Below are 16,791 nucleotides of genomic sequence, written 5' to 3'. Positions count from 1 at the left end.
TAGGACCACGTGAAGGAATCGTACAACGGGCGAGTTGTGTGATGACCATTACGAACTTTAGTGTAGTTGTGTCGCAGAGATCAGGCATTTACGTTGGGTCAGGGTATGCCTTTTTGAACAGGTGGGTCTTAAGTGTTTTCCTGAAGTGTAAGTGATGTAGGAAAAACTGGATGCGTAAGTTGATTTGTAGTTGAGTCCTTTGCAGCTTGGGTAATGGAGATTTAGGTACATTTGTGTTGATTCGGGTGTGTTTCTAGTAGGTAGGTCGATCAAGTCTGTCATGTAGCCTGGTGCATCATCGTTTATAATTTTGTGAACCATAGTGCAGATTTTGAAGGCAATGCATTCTTTCATTGGGAGCCAGAGTAGTTTTTCGCAGAGGGGTTTTACGCTTTTGAATCGTGTTGAAGTGATAAGGTATATGGCACGCTATAAGACGTATTATAACATAATATAACAATAAATGAAACTTGAAAACAGCAAACTGAAACCTAACAATGGGATCTACCATGAAACAGTATCAAAAATATACACTGGAATTCAAATAACAGAGATATAATACAGTGTTAGCATAATACTAATGAAACGTCTAATAAGCAGACATTAGAACATTCAACTAACATAGGTATGATGCTAATGCTTTGCTACAATACACTTTAATGAAAGCACAATGCAAGAACAGCGGCACTTTTACTAAGCTGCGTAAGCGCCTATGTGCGCCCAACGCACGCCAATTCCAAGTTACCACCTGGCTATCGCATGGCCCCTGTGGTAATTTCATTTTTGTCGCGTCTGAAAAATATGCCACTTGGTGCGCGTAGGTCATTACCGCCCGGTTACCGCTAGGTCAATGGCTGGCGGTAAGGGCTCAGACCCAAAAGGGATGCACGGCAATTTTCTTTTTGCCACACGTCCATTTTTGGCACAATTTTTAAAAAGGCCTTTTTTATAGGTGTGTGGAAAAATGATTCTGTGCGCGCCCAATTTTAACCACTAATTTTAAAGAGTGTGCGCAGAGATGGCCATAGGGAAACCGTTGCTTTCCTCATCTCTTCAAGACTGAAGGCTTCTCTGCTCTCGAATAATTCAAAGCATATTTAAACAGGCAATGCTTTTTGGGACTTATTTGAGCCTCTGAAGTTTGCTAGTGTGGATACTTTCTCATCTGTTCCTAGCAAATCAAGCACATAAATGACCACAGCTTAATACGTCAGCTTCCCCATCTGAGCTGCAGGAAGTGTCTCTTTTTCAGTAGAGAGCTCTTATAGCCCAAGGTCAGTATCACGACTTCAAGCCACAGACAGTCCTGCAGGTGTAAAATGATTTCTCGTTTCATTCTTCTGATTAGCATCTGGGGTAAGTTTCCTCTGCTGCTCTCTCTTATATTTAGGGTTTAAAGAGCGTTCATCCCGGAGCACTGTATATAGAATAACACTGAACACCGATTTTTATGGGTGTCTAATTTTCGGCTTCATATATAAAATTTCCCGCACTGGCTCTCTGCTCTTCTACCTCCTTTCTCATCCCTGCATGTCTCCACCTCATGTCTCCGCTCTCACTGTCTATCTGTATTTCCATCTGCTTTGCAACTCCAAGAGAAGCAACAGGCTCAATCAGCTTTGTAGGGACTGCTGTGAAGGGAAGGGGGAGCCTTAGCTGTTACATTGTGGAGTCTGTGCTTGAGATCTTCTCTCTAGCTCCCCACAAGCCAGGTCCTCAGCTCAGCTCCTTCTATGACTCAGAAACAGTGGTGGGTCCGAGATACCCTAGTAATGATCCTAGGAGTCGAACCTCCACCCTCAACTTCCTTAAAACGAGGAAGGATATTTTTCTCTCTGTTAAAAGGGGGAACTGTCTGAGCTGGTTACTGACACATTTCTTACTGAGTTTATCTGCTCCATACTCAAAAGTCCTAGCTGGATCAGATTAAAATCGATGACTCTGTGGAAGAGTTGAAACTCTCTATCTCTTGGTGTCCGCCCTGTGACCAGGTACCCTGGACAGTACCAGTCACAGATAGACTGAGAACAGCTAAGTCCCTCACTGGAGCCCCATCATTCTCTCCATCACATCAGCCACAGGACCCTTCTGCCCTCTGCTTCTCTGTGCACCAGGAGGGTCATACTGTCTCTTTTCTGTGTTTTCAGGTACAGGATGCTCCCAGGATACAGGAGACCCCTGGGATGTGTTTGGGATTCTGGGGGAGTCGGTCACTTTACCTCTTAAGATTCCCCAAGGAGAGAAGGTTTATGCCTTCTTCTGGCGTTTTGAAACTGAAGTTACTATTGCCCTAATAAAAGAGGGAAATGGACTGGACGTCGTTGATTCCCGTTTTAAAGGGCGACTGAGTATCCCTGATGGCAACTTCTCTTTACAAATCCAGAGTCTGAGAGAGGAAGATGGAGGATCCTACACAGCTCAGATAGCAACAAATTCAACTGCAGTCTCCAACAGGGAATATAAACTTCATGTATTCAGTAAGTTTTCAGATTTTAGAATCATCTCATTATATTTGTGTAATTGTTTTACTCAATGTAATAAACTGTTGTGTTCACATTATTATATTTATTCCAGTCAATATTCAGCCACTGGCAGTCAGTGTTTTTTTTAATGGCTGAGTTGGGCCTAGATATACAATTACAAAAAAATCAGGAAGAACAAATCCAACAAACCAAGTTAAACCATAAACTCACTATAATAAACTTGGGTTCAAAATAAGTTATCTTTTTTTATATATGCACTTTAAAATGCTATAAATATTATAAAGTGTTTTAAATGTGCTCAGACCATACCGTTTACACCCATTATATCCCCAAGAGGAATATGTGGTGGTGTCACAATGGAACCATCATTGCACATACGATGTTCCGCCTCCTCATATTTGTGTATGTACATACAGCTGAGCCCAAGTAGATCTTTATCACCAGTGTATGCATATATCTATAATAAATATGTATAGATCATAGACTACTCACATTAAATACTGTTAGGCTTGAGCTCAAACCTTCGCCCATACATTATGGTGCATTCCATATTACCATCCGATACATAGATAATAGAACATACAATACAACATTTGTTTGAACCTAAAGGAAGTATATATTAATTCATGACACCCTGATCTCACTTCCCCCCGTCTCTTCTCCAAGCTGAAAAGCCCTAGCCTCCTTAGTCTTTATTCATAGGGAAGTCATCCCATCCCCTCTATCATTTTGGTCGCCCTTCGCTGCACCTTTTCCAATTCTACTATATTCATAGACTGAGGTGCAAGATCAAGCTACACTTCTTGTCAACAGAATCCAATTGCTGTGTTAAAACCTCTTTTTTTTACTATAATTCCCAGAAACTCTTTTGTGGTCAAAAAGTATGGTTTTATCCAGATGTGACCAAATGCAGTCAGAATAGACGAAAACAGTTTCTGAATTTGAGAAAAGGCACATGCAGGTTGGGTGCTTCATTTTTGCTTGCTTAACCATTTAATTGTATTGTAAATTATCTTGGAATTAAATATGTATTTTTTGATCAAAAACAACTGAAAGCCTTCATAGAGTTGAAGAAAATCTCCAGGGAGACTTGAAATCAAATGATAGTAACATATTAGATGATGGCAGAAAAAGAACTGTACGGTCCATCCAGTCTGCCCAACAAGATAAACTCATATGTTCTACTTTATATGTATACCTGACCTTGATTTATCCTTGTCATTTTCGGGGCAGAGACCGTAGAAGTCTGCCAGTACTTGCCCCGTCTCCCAACCACCGGTGCTGCTACCCAATCTCCGCTAAGCATCTGAGGATCCATTCCTTCTGAACAGGATTGCTTTATGTTTATCCCACACATTTTTGAATTCCGTTACTGTTGTCATCTCCACCACCTCCCGCGGGAGGGCATTCCAAGCATGCACCACTTCCTGACATTTTTCTTGAGACTGCTCCCCTCAACCTCATTTCATGTCCTCTACTTCTACTGCCTTCCCATCAACGGAAAAGGTTCGTTTGCGGATTAATACCTTTCAAATATTTGAACGTCTGTATCATATCACCCCTGTTTCTCCTTTCTTCTAGGGTATACACGTTCAGGTCAGCAAGTCTCTCCTTATATGTCTGATAACGCAAATCCCATACCATTTTTGTAGCTTTTCTTTGCACTGCTTCAATTCTTTTTACATCCTTAGCAAGATACGGCCTCCAAAACTGAACACAATACTCCAGGTGGGGCCTCAACACCTCCTTTCTTCTGCTGATCACACCTCTTCTCTATACAGCCTAGCATCCTTCTGCCTACAGCCACCGCCTTGTCACGCTGTTTCGTCGCCTTCAGATCCTCAGATACTATCACCCCAAGAACCCTCTCCCTGCCTGTACATATCAGACTCTCACCGCCTAACACATACGTTTCCCATTAATTTCTACTCCCTAAGTGCAACACTTTGCATTTCTTTGCATTGAATTTTAATTGCCAAACATTAGACCATTCTTCTAGCTTCTGCAGATCCTTTTTTATGTTTTTCACTCCCTCCGAGGTGTCCACTCTGTTACAAATCTTAGTATCATCCGCAAAAAGGCAAACTTTACCTTCTAACAATTCGGCAATGTCGCTCACAAATATATTGAACAGAATCGGCCCCAGCACCGATCCCTGAGGCACTCCGCTACTCACCTTTCTCTCTTCCGAGCGAATTCCATTAATCACCATCCACTGGCGTCTGTCCGTCAACCAGTTCCTAATCCAGTTCACCACATTGGGTCCTATCTTCAGCCTGTCAAGTTTATTCAAGAGCCTCCTGTGGGGAACCGTGTCAAAGGCTTTGCTGAAATAGTCAAACTATGGCTATTTAAAGAATTGTTGGAGTCTAGTTAAGGCCTTCTCCTTAATTTGTTTTTCTTCTTATTCTTCCTATTGATTTTCAGTTACACTCCCCCCTCTATTAGTGGTCTAAGGAAGAGATTTTTGTTTAAACATTAATAAATTGATCAAACTAACCCCCCACCCCCCTTTATACAAACCATGATAGCAGCTGCCACACAGCAATGCCGAATGGGCTGTGTTGGACTTACTGCACCGGCAGCCACTAGCGCAGCTTTCTAAAAAGGGGGGGGAGGGGGAATTGTTAAAAGATTAAATAACAAAATGCATTACTATAAATAGCCAATAAGAGAAACACATCAACTAAAACTTGTGTAAGTAAAACTGTTATAAGCTGCTTACAAAAAAAGACTATGGTCAGAAAACCACGCACATTGAAGTCCTTTTCCTAAGCCGCAGTAGGTCTATATACTCCTCCTTCCCAGTGTCCAGCATTGCCTCTCTATTCCCATATCCTCCCCCCCTGTGTCAGGCATTGTCCCTCTGTGTTCATAAGCCATCCCCATACAGCATCTCCCTTCTCTCCCTCACCCACACCAATGTCTCTTTCTCCTCACCATCCCACTTATCCAGCTTCTCTCCTTCTTTCTTCCAGCATTTGGCTCTTTCTTCCACTGTGACATCTCTCTCCCTTTCCTCCAACCTCCCCCCCTTCCCTTGAGCCCCTCCCCCCTGCAGGCCTTCCCTCCAGTCCCCCCACCCCACACACACACAGGTTCAGCACCTCTCTCCCTTCCCTCCAGTCTACCCCCACTTTAGGTCCAGCTTCCTGAGTTAACTTAAGTATTCACAGACTGCAGACACTTTCCCCAGAGGATCTAAATTATGCCATCGAGTGACGATCCTTTATGATATAGAGTTATATCCTAGTGCTGTTTTTGGATTGGTGAATGAGTAACATGTGATCCTTTTTTGATTGGTTAATTTGAATAGTAAGTTTGAATAAATTGTTGGGTGCCATCTTTATTATTTTACTGCCTATAAGAATTACTGGGGGAAATGAATGTAAGTCAGTTACTTTAGTGGATGGGTGTTATAAAAAATGATTTCAGTCAGTAATTTCACTTTTTGATGCATGGTTTGTATGTTTTTAGATGTATTTTATGAAGAGGGCAAGCCCTGATGCAGAGCTTCTTGCTCGAAACGTGATCACATTAGTTGGCTGCTATTTTATAGACAAATAAAACAAAGGAGTCATACGATAAGTAATTTTCATTTAAGAAGTTTCAAGAAGAATTTTAATATCTTGCGCTCTTGTTGATATCAATAAAGCTGTTAAAATATTGGGACATATGATGAGATTTTTGAGGCATTGTGGGAAATTTGTGAATTAAATGTTCTAGCCTCCTGCCTTATTCATGTTAGTCTCTAAATCATATGGTTTGTGAATGACATCCTGATTATCCACTTAAGAGAGTTTTCATTTATTGACACATTAAGATTTATGACTGGAAGTGTTTTGAAAAAAAGAACTGTTTTATAATAGGGACATACCTACGCTGCTACAATGATGTCAATGTCCCTTGTTTTACCCCATTCGTAGTCTGGATGCTTCAGTTTGGAAAATGGATTTTCACGTTTCTTGTTGTGCTAAATGGGGGCTTTTGTGTTTTATGTTTGTACACTATCTTGATTGGCATTTTGCCATACCAAGGAAAGGGTATATATATTTTTATAAATACATAAATTACATATATATAAATAATGTATTTCAGAACAGGTCGTATGTTGGCCAATTCTGTTCTAAAATATATGAGAAACGGACGTCCACATGCGACGCACTGACCTGAACATCCTTTCTAAAATCTGCCTCCACATGTTATTATCTCTATATATAAAAGGCACCACCAACGTTCTAAATGAAGCCTCCAGCCGGAAGTGTGAAGGGGGAGAGATATCCGGTTTCCCCATGAGGGTCTGCCCCGCCCTCGCTCTCTCTGTAACACAAACAGTGAAGGAAAACACAGCAAAGCACAAAATCAAATCGCTCTCTCTGTAACAGTGAAGGAATCAGAGGGGGGAGGGGAGAGAGGGCAGAAGCCCTCACTATCTCTGTAACACAAACACAGCACAGCAAGAAACTTAACACTGAAGGACTCGACTCCGAGGGGGGAGGGGACAGACAGCACAAGGGAAGGGAGAGAGGGCAGAGGGCAGGGACATACACACTCCCACATGCACACAGAAGAAAACCTTGCTAGCCCCCGTTTCATTTGCATCAGAAACGGGGCTTTTTTTACTAGTATTGAGATAATCAAACAGTGTGTCACAGAAACACAAACATCTTTCAATCTTAATCAAAATTTAACGATAACCCATGATCCACTCTAACCAGTTTGAAACTTCAGCAAGATCTGTCACATCCCTCCTATCGTTTCCCACCTGTATGGGACATGATAGGAAGCACAGTTCACTTCAGTTTTACCTCTACCTTTTGCATTTTTCACTCATACAGGTCGGTTACAAAAGCCAATTATCGAGCCCTATAAAGTCACAGATGGCTCTGGAAATATAGCCTGCAACATTGCATTGAATTGTACGGTGAAGAATGGGGGAGAAGGTGTGAAATACACCTGGACAGCAGAAAACAAGAGACTATTTCAGGAGGGATCTTTTCTGAACGTGTCCCTGGTTCCCATGGAGTCCAATGTCACATACACGTGTACAGCAAGGAATCCCGTCAGTGAGAACTCTACACAGGTCAGACCATGGAGCTTCTGTATGGGAGGTAAGAGTCCCTAGCAAGACAATTCCACACCCCCTGCCCTCCCTTCATAATGATACGGGGATTTTTCTTTCTTTCTTGTACTCAAATACAGTCCAAAACAGAGTGAATGAATTCCTTGTTTTTTTATACCAGAGCATCTGAGCACAGGTCTTAAAGACATTTAAGGATTTTGTGACATGAGCAGAGAGGTGTGGTAGCCGTGTTAGTCCACTCTTAAAGGTTATCAATAGAAATCAAACAAAATAAAACATGGAAAAGAAAATAAGATGATACCTTTTTTATTGGACATAACTTAATACATTTCTTGATTAGCTTTCGAAGGTTGCCCTTCGTCAGATCGGAACAATGGAAACAGCCAAATTAAACACATCATAGTCCAAAGTCTTTTGGATACTGAGCTGAATCAGATGGAAAAGTAATGCTTTCTGCGAAAGATAGGGGTAACAAGGCTGAGAGCTACGGTCTGCAAATGATAGGGATCTTCACACGTTGAAGTCAACTCACGTAATGCATTGCATTGAGTCCTAAATTTAATCAAAGCAATGGTTATACTCTCTGAGACGTACAGAAAATACGTTAGCAAATATATTTTGTCAACCACTGGCCACTGACAGCTGAATTAGACCCAAAAATTCAGTAGCAGCCCCTATTCAACGCTAAATATTTGGGTCTGGAGCAGCCACTGGAATTTACCCTGGTGTTGCTGATATCAGCGGTGGTATTCGCATAACTATCCGGTTAACTTAAGACAGCTGGTACTGCTGCTGAATCAGTGGCAAGTGGCATAGCCACGGGTGGGCCAGGGCTCATTCACTTGGGCTGAGGCCCACTCAAAGTCTCTTCTCCCTTAGTGGGGCTGGTGGGGATCCCCAACCCCGCCAGCTGAAGACCTCCTCCCCACTGAACATACTTACATCTTGGGTGGCCGTCAGCACTGTCCCCAAACCACAACTGCCAGCTGTAGCCCACTCCCCCCCTCCCCACGCATATTCAGCTTTCATGCCTGCACGAAACCAGCAGCTGCAGCTTGGGGATAGTGCCAGCAGCTACCCAAGATATAATTTAATTAGGCAGGAAGGAGATCTTCAGCTGGAGGGGGTGGGGCGTAGGAATGGAGGCAGAAATTAACTTAGGGGTCCTTTTACTTACAGTAGCAAATATGGCACTCGCTAATAATTATTTTTTTTCTTTTAACACAAGTTTTTCCAACAAATAACAGGCACGGCCATGGGTTCATCCATGGCTGCTGACATAGCCAATTAATATGTTGCCCACTTTGAAAAAACATTTCTAGAAGACCATCCGTACAAACAGAAAGTGGTGCTTTATAAGAGATAGATTGACGACATTTCTCTGATTTGGAGAGGAGACACAACATCACTTGATCTTTTCTTCAACCTGCTGAACACGAGGGATGAGAATCTTCATTTCAAAATATAGTACCATGAGACAGAGATTAGTTTTCTGGACCTGCTTATTCACAAGGACACACATCGCTTTACAACCACCTTATACAGAAAACCTACAGATCGGAATGCATTTCTTCACTATACGAGGAAGATTTGGGTGGGATACCGGTGCCGGACAGGGTATTCGAAGCTGAAGAGTCGAAGAAACTTATTGAAATATCTGTAAATCTGGAAGATGTAATGGAGCAGTTCTGCAAACTGAAGAGTAGCAAATCTCCTGGACTGGATGGTATTCACCCTAGGGTACTGATAGAACTAAAAAATGAGCTGGCAAAGCTACTGTTATTGATTTGTAATTTATCCTTAAAATCGAGTGTGGTACCGAAAGATTGGAGGGTGGCCAATGTAATGCCAATATTTTAAAAAAGGTTCCAGAGGAGACCTGAAGAGCCCCAGCCGCTTTAGTCTTTCCTTATAGGGAAGTCATCCCATCCCCTTTATCACTTTTGTCGCCCTTCTCTGCGCCTTTTTTTAGATGTGGTGACCAGAATTGAACATAATATTCAAGGTGCGGTCGCACCATGGAGCGATACAAAGGCATTATAACATCCTCATTTTTGTTTTCCATTCCTTACCTAATAATACCTAACATTCTGTTTGCTTTCTTAGTAACTTTGTGCAGGAATAGGCTATGACTAAATGCTTGTTTTTGAAACATTCATGTTTCTGCAAAATGTGCCAGGGTCTCCTGATGGAATTCTGTATGTGTCCTGCTAGATGAGAAACTCTAAGTGTACAGACAATATCAGGTACAGGTCTGTCAAGTCTTGAGGATAATAATGTGTCCCTATCTTCTGCACCTGCCTTGGCATATCCAGTCTTCTAGAAACGTTCTTTCAAAGTGGACGACATATAAATTGGCTGTGTCAGCAGCCATGGATGAACCCATGGCCGTGCCTTTTAATTGTTGGAAAAACCTGTGTTGAAAGCAAAAATAATTATTAGCGAGTGCCATACTTGCTACTGTAAGGATGAATCTAATTGGAATGCATCTATGGGTGGTCCTGTCTCTAAGGGTTTCTTCAATATTCTATGTCCACCTTCAGTCCGCCGTCCTAGCAGGACTGAGCCATCGTAACTTGAGCTCCCCGCCGTCTAGCAAGGGAGCTCCCCCGTACTCGCAGCTCGCCAGCTGCCTATTTCACATTAGGCTTGGGTACCCCGCCAAAGCTGCGACAGTATATAACATGTATAGCAACCTACAGTAATTGGGGGAGGGAGGGCTGGGTGCACCTGGAGCTGTCCGGGCTCCTCCCCAGGGCTTTTAAGCCCCGTTTCCTCTCCTCCTCTCTCTCAGCGGGGTGCCCCTCTTGCGGTTTCCGATCTGAGGAAGAAGGGCAACCTTCGAAAGCTAATCAAGAAATGTATTAAGTTATGTCCAATAAAAAAGGTATCATCTTATTTTCTTTTCCATGTTTTATTTTGTTTGATGTCTATTGATAACCTTAAGAGTGGACTAACACGGCTACCACACTCCTCTACTATTCAATATTCTAGAGTGCTTCATATTGTGGGATATTAGTGTACAGGAAGTCAATGTCCAAAGTGACCATAAGAGTATTATCAAGATCTAAATCAAATTCTTGTAATAAGTTAATCATATTTGTAGAATCCCTGATGTATGAAGGTATACGTGGTATATAAGGCCTATGGAAGAAATCAACAAAGATAGAGGGTGGCTCCAGAATGAGCCATTCCCGGAAATGATAGGCCTACCTGGAGGATCAGTTAGTGATTAATGTATTTTTGGTAACACATAGATTGTAGGAGTAGTAGGATTTGGTGTTAGAAGAAAATTGGCCTCTTTGTTGGTCAGATATCCAGCTTTGGAGCTACTTCTATGAGTGATGAAATATCTTCCTGTATTTCTAAAGTTGGATCTGCAGCTAAGGGTGTGTAGTATCTTCTATCGCTTAGTTCTTTATCCCCGCTCCCCCCGTTTTCTATTTCTGTTGATGGCTCTCTCATTCTCCCTGTCTCCTCAGCTCGAAACCTTGGGGTCATCTTTGACTCTTCTCTCTCCTTCTCTGCTCATATCCAACATCTGTAAAATCCGCCCCTTTCTTTCCGAGCACTCTACCAAAACCCTCATCCACACCCTTGTCACCTCTCGTTTAGACTACTGCAATCTGCTTCTTGCTGGCCTCCCACTTAGTCACCTCTCCCCTCTCCAGTCGGTTCAAAACTCTGCTGCCCGTCTCATCTTCCACCAGGGTCGCTTTACTCATACTACCCCTCTCCTCAAGACCCTTCACTGGCTCCCTATCCGTTTTTGCATCCTGTTCAAACTTCTTCTACTAACCTATAAATGTATTCACTCTGCTGCTCCCCAGTATCTCTCCACACTCGTCCTTCCCTACACCCCTTCCCGTGCACTCCGCTCCATGGATAAACCCTTCTTATCTGTTCCCTTCTCAATTACTGCCAACTCCAGACTTCGCGCCTTCTGTCTCGCTGCACCCTACGCCTGGAATAAACTTCCTGAGCCCCTACGTCTTGCCCCATCCTTGGCCACCTTTAAATCTAGACTGAAAGCCCACCTCTTTAACATTGCTTTTGACTCGTAACCACTTGTAACCACTCGCCTCCACCTACCCTCCTCTCTTCCTTCCCGTCCACATTAATTGATTTGATTTGCTTACTTTATTTATTTTTTGTCTATTAGATTGTAAGCTCTTTGAGCAGGGACTGTCTTTCTTCTATGTTTGTGCAGCGCTGCGTATGCCTTGTAGCGCTATAGAAATGCTAAATAGTAGTAGTAGTAGTAGTAGTAGTAGTAGTAGTAGTATCTCTGAAATGTTCTTGACGCGGTTGAGAACAACAATCCCACCCCCTTTATCTACTGGTTTGATGACTATTTCTGTGTTTGTGGCCAAATTCTGTAAGGCCTCTTTTTCTTTCTTTGATAAATTGTAAAAACGTGGCACAGAAAGATGACTGATAATATGCTATTACGAGAGGAGCAAAGACTAATCTTTCAGCTGCAAACTTTAACACCGCAAGGTCTGAATGTAGACATAGATTATAGTCCCTTCCTGTGATTTCCATTATCTAGAGAGTACAAAACATACCTGGTCTACTGTATATCGGGTTAGTGTTTATCATGTTATAGTCCTATTTTGTATATTTCTCTCATGAATTGAATATACAGGTTTAGTTCGCTGTACACCAGTTTATAATCCCCTTTTTGTGATTTCAATCATGTACAGAGTACATAGGTGTATCTTGAAAGGAGCACATGTTTATTGTACGTTAGGTTTTAATTAATATGTATATTTCTTTTTTATCTGTATCTTTAATACTTTGTATTATTTTATTATGTTGTTTTATTGTCTCCACTACTAAAGCTGGCAAGTTTTAATACTTATGGGATCGATTAGAATTACAATCTTATTTTATAATGTGGATATATTTTATATGTGTTTATATTTTTTTACCCATGTGTTTATATGTTTTTATACTTTTATTCACCCTTTCAAGCTTTTGGAAAACCCATATCATTTCCTTAAACCATCATTAGTAAAATGAATAAACGATAAATGATAAACGATTAGTATCCCAGGGCTTTTATCACAAGTTTTTGTGACTTTTTACTCCAGTCACATTTATAGACTATTCTATACACATATTTTATTTGATGTATCCCTTAAGGCACCATATGTTCTCATTTTTTCTCTTGAAGGCCCAGTGTTGCTTTTTTTGTTTGCTCACTTTTTCTCGATCATCTTTTTCAAAATAGATGAACTATTGTGACATCCAATAACATAACCTCAGACAGAAAATGTGTTTTCTCTTTAGACCTTTGGAACATCACAAGGTCAGTAGTCTGGAGCACACACAACCTCAGTATCTAACCCTAAATGACCCAGATGTTCGTTTTAAATGTGTATTTTGTCATGTGTAATACTTTCATATGTAACAGGTTTCATATTTCACAAGCAACGTACTCTTTTCAGTGTTATTTTCATTTGTATTTTTAATTCCAAGTTTTTGTCTTGATCATGTGTATATGGTTTTATATGATTTTTATATGTTTTGTAGACTCCTGAAGCAGGCGCACAGGTGCTGACATATCGCAGCTGTGTCGAGTCACTTGATTCTCTTTAATAAAGACTTTTTAAAGAAATATATACGTCCCCCCTGTTTTCTGAAAGAGCCAGATCATCCTACTCCCTTTCTTTGCAGGAAATCTTACAAATAGAGAACCAGCTTCTGCATTTTGGCTCTGACTGGAATTTGTGTATTTTCTGTTAAGCCCTGGATCACAGGAAGGACCTGGGTAGATAGTTCTGAGGTGGTACCATCTTTCCTGGTCAGCTGGGTCCATCAGGTCCCACTTACAATAGTTTACCCGTCATGAGCACAACGTCATCATTCCAGGCCATGTTAATCCCTCAATTTTGCCTAACCTGCTCTGCTCCGTAAAGTCTCTGGAATAAAGATGATGATTGTCTTTATTTTTTCTCTATTTTAATTTATCAGAAAACTTCAGGGGTAGCACCCGGCAGACACATTACTGCATTATGAAAGGAATCTTCACCACCATCATTCTGGCGATTCTGTTAACAGCAATCAGCGTTGTTCATTTCAAAACCAGACAGAGAAATGTATAACATCATTACTTTCCATCCTTCTTATGTTTTTATACATGTATATTCTAAAAAAAACCCTGATCCTAATGAATTTGGAAGGAGATGAGTGAGTATGATGTATCTTTGTTTTTGTGATTTTAATATGTATGTTGATTTATTCGCCGCAAAGTATTTTTGGATTGAGCAGGTAATAAATATTTTAATTAAATAAAGTACTGACTGCATTATCCATTTTTTTTTGTTCTGCTGGAGTTGCTGCCGATATTTGCAGGTGGACACACTGGAGTGGAGGGAGTTGCCCAGTGGTTACAACAGCAGGGTCTGAGCCACAGTTCAGATTACATAGTAACATAGTAACATAGTAGATGACGGCAGAAAAAGACCTGCATGGTCCATCCAGTCTGCCCAACGAAAAACCTATAAGTGTATACCTTACCTTGAATTTGTACCTGTCCTTTTCAGGGCACAGACCATATAAGTCTGCCCAGCAGTATTTCCCGCCTCCCAACCACCAGTCCCGCCTCCCATCACCGGCTCTGTTACAGACCGTATAAGTCTGCCCTCCCCTATCCTCGCCTCCCAACCACCAACCCCTCTTCCCCCCACCTGCTCCGCCACCCAATTTCAGCTAAGCTTCTGAGGATCCATTCCTTCTGCACAGGATTCCTCTATGCTTCTCCTTTTGACGTTGGGATGTCACTTCCACTACTTTGGCTGGATTTGTTAGTATATGTTAACATGATTTAACACTATCCCCGAGAGCCTTCAAAATAGGGACAAATCTTAATTTAAGGGCCTGACACAAGCCATATTTTGGTTCACAGCGCCTGTGTCAGGGGTTTTTCCATTTGGACGACCAAATATCAAACACAATAAACCCAATTCTGGGTTAATAACTGACGCAACAACCTGCAGAACAAGGATGTCTACCAAACCATTTCTTTCAAATAACGCCAACCTGGAGCACTGGAAGGCCACACAGCCTTTTTTTGCATCAGTTGGCTCCGGCCCTGGTCCCGCCAAATAAATTCTTTGTGTTCCCTTCTTCCCACCATCCCCAGGCAATGAATAGACAGATGCCTAGCTTACGTATACAATCAAGAAGTTACATAGTGATGGATGCACTTAATTATATAGGTATATAAAAGCATAAGCGTTGCCATACTGGGACAAACCAAACGTCCATCAGCCCAGAATCCTGTTTCCAACAGTGGTCAATCCAGGTCACAAGTACCTGGCAAGATCCCAAAATAGTAAAACAGATTTTATGCTGCTTATCCTATATCCCTTAGACACCTTCCGGAACCTTCCGGAGTGGAGGAGTGGCCTAGTGGTTAGGGTGGTGGACTTTGGTCCTGAGGAACTGAGGAACTGAGTTTGATTCCCACTTCAGGCACAGGCAGCTCCTTGTGACTCTGGGCAAGTCACTTAACCCTCCATTGCCCCATGTAAGCCGCATTGAGCCTGCCATGAGTGGGAAAGCGCGGGGTACAAATGTAACAAAAAACAAACAAAGAAACAAAAACCTAGTACAATCCGCGGTTCTTACATACGTAGATTACTGCAATAGTGTCTTTCTAGGTAGTAAGTCCCTAATATTGAAAAAGCTCCAGACTTCCCAAAACACGGCAGCCAGACTTATTTTTGGTAAATCAAGATTCCACAGCGCAACACCTCTTCGATAGAAACTTCACTGGCTCCCCATCAGAGGAAGAATTAACTTTAAAGTCCATACAATGATTTACAGGATATTACACGGAGAAGCCCCCACCTACATGAATCACCTTATTGACCTCCCAACTTGGAACAGTTTGACGTCTTCCCGTACTTACCTGAATCTACACCTCCCCAACTGCAAAGGTATTAAGTACAAATCCTTCTACGCATCAAATTTTTCCTTTTTAGGTAGCCAGCTGTGGAATGCCCTACCAAGATCTATTCACGCCATTAACGGCCTTCTGCCCTTCAGAAAAGCACTGAAGACCCATCTCTTCAAGATAGCCTACCCTAACGATCCAACCCAACCAAAACTTGCCCATATGATTCTTATTGACAATAGTTATATTCTGACCATGTTACCCATTATCCTTTTTGCTACCCCAGATCCATTCCTTTCCATCTTTCCACGCCTACTTCCCAACGCTCATATCCTTCTGAACCCAATTCCTCCTATGCTTAACTTACTTTCCGTTAACCCCATTAGTTTTGCATTTACCACAAACTGTATATTCTTTTATGACTTTGTGATTATTTATATTGTTGCTATGTAAGACGCATTGAGCCTGCCATGTGTGGGAAAGCGCGGGGTACAAATGTAATAAATAAATAAGCAATGGATTTTCAACCAGGCCTTTAATGGAAGAAATAACTAACTTGTTAGTCTCACTCACACGCACAAGGAATGACTCGGGCTACACATACTGCAACAGGACATGTTTATCCACTCCTACCCTAGCTGAGATAATATTTAACCATCTCTCTGACCTCGTGTGCAACTTTCTTTAGATCAGTCACCTTACTTTCTAAGTCTTCTTACTCTCTTACCTATCTATATGTTCCATCTTTGCTTATACCCTACGCTGTCAATTAAAATGTTCTATTACGTATTGTGTTGACATTGTAAGTAGTAGACTATGCCATACTTTGTATTGTTTTTGAATATTTTTACTGCTGTAATTGCCTATTGCTCATGTTTGATCTATTCTTACTGTACACCGCCTTGAGTGAATTCCTTCAAAAAGACGGTAAATAAATCCTAATAAATAAATAAAAAGTCTGCCCATTCCATTCTACTCAGTATTTTATAGACCTCTATCATATCTCCCTTCAGCTGTCTTTTCTCCAAGCTGAAGAGCCCCAGCTGCTTCAGCCTTTCCTCATAGGGAAGTTGTCCCATCCCCTTTATCAATATTGTCGCCTTTCTCTGTAACTTTTCTAATTCCGCTACATCTTTTTTGCGATGCGGTCACACCCTGAAGCATTACAAAGGCATCATAACATTTTCATTTTTGTTTTCCATTCCTTTCCTAATAGTTCCTTAGCTGCCGCTGAACACCGAGCAGAGGGTTTTAATATATCTTCAATGATGACACCTAGATCCTGTTCCTGGTCAGTGACTCCTAATGTGGAACCTTGA

At 41.6% G+C, this 16,791-nt stretch overlaps 1 protein-coding gene across 1 annotated transcript; it reads left to right on the top strand.

Moving 5' to 3' along the window:
* The first annotated feature begins 1,265 nt into the window (after positions 1-1,265).
* LOC115457943 (T-lymphocyte surface antigen Ly-9-like) lies at positions 1,266-13,837 on the top strand. The gene is made up of 4 exons (XM_030187658.1): positions 1,266-1,356; positions 2,148-2,477; positions 7,322-7,594; positions 13,546-13,837. The coding sequence occupies exons 1-4, from the start codon at positions 1,320-1,322 to the stop codon at positions 13,674-13,676; spliced, it is 771 nt and encodes a 256-aa protein (XP_030043518.1). The 5' UTR covers positions 1,266-1,319; the 3' UTR covers positions 13,677-13,837.
* Positions 13,838-16,791: the final 2,954 nt, after the last annotated feature.

The sequence above is a fragment of the Microcaecilia unicolor genome, chromosome 14, assembly GCF_901765095.1.
Source record: "Microcaecilia unicolor chromosome 14, aMicUni1.1, whole genome shotgun sequence".
Classification (NCBI taxonomy): domain Eukaryota; kingdom Metazoa; phylum Chordata; class Amphibia; order Gymnophiona; family Siphonopidae; genus Microcaecilia; species Microcaecilia unicolor.
Note: the sequence above shows the minus strand (reverse complement) of the source record. Positions and strands in the feature narration are given on the sequence as shown.

Bases quoted from the DNA above. Each gene is read 5' to 3' on its own strand.
- LOC115457943 (XM_030187658.1), top strand. From the start codon at position 1,320: ATGATTTCTCGTTTCATTCTTCTGATTAGCATCTGGG. The intron at 2,478-7,321 runs GTAAGTTTTCAG...TCACTCATACAG, and splicing joins ATATAAACTTCATGTATTCA to GTCGGTTACAAAAGCCAATT. The intron at 7,595-13,545 runs GTAAGAGTCCCT...TTAATTTATCAG, and splicing joins ATGGAGCTTCTGTATGGGAG to AAAACTTCAGGGGTAGCACC.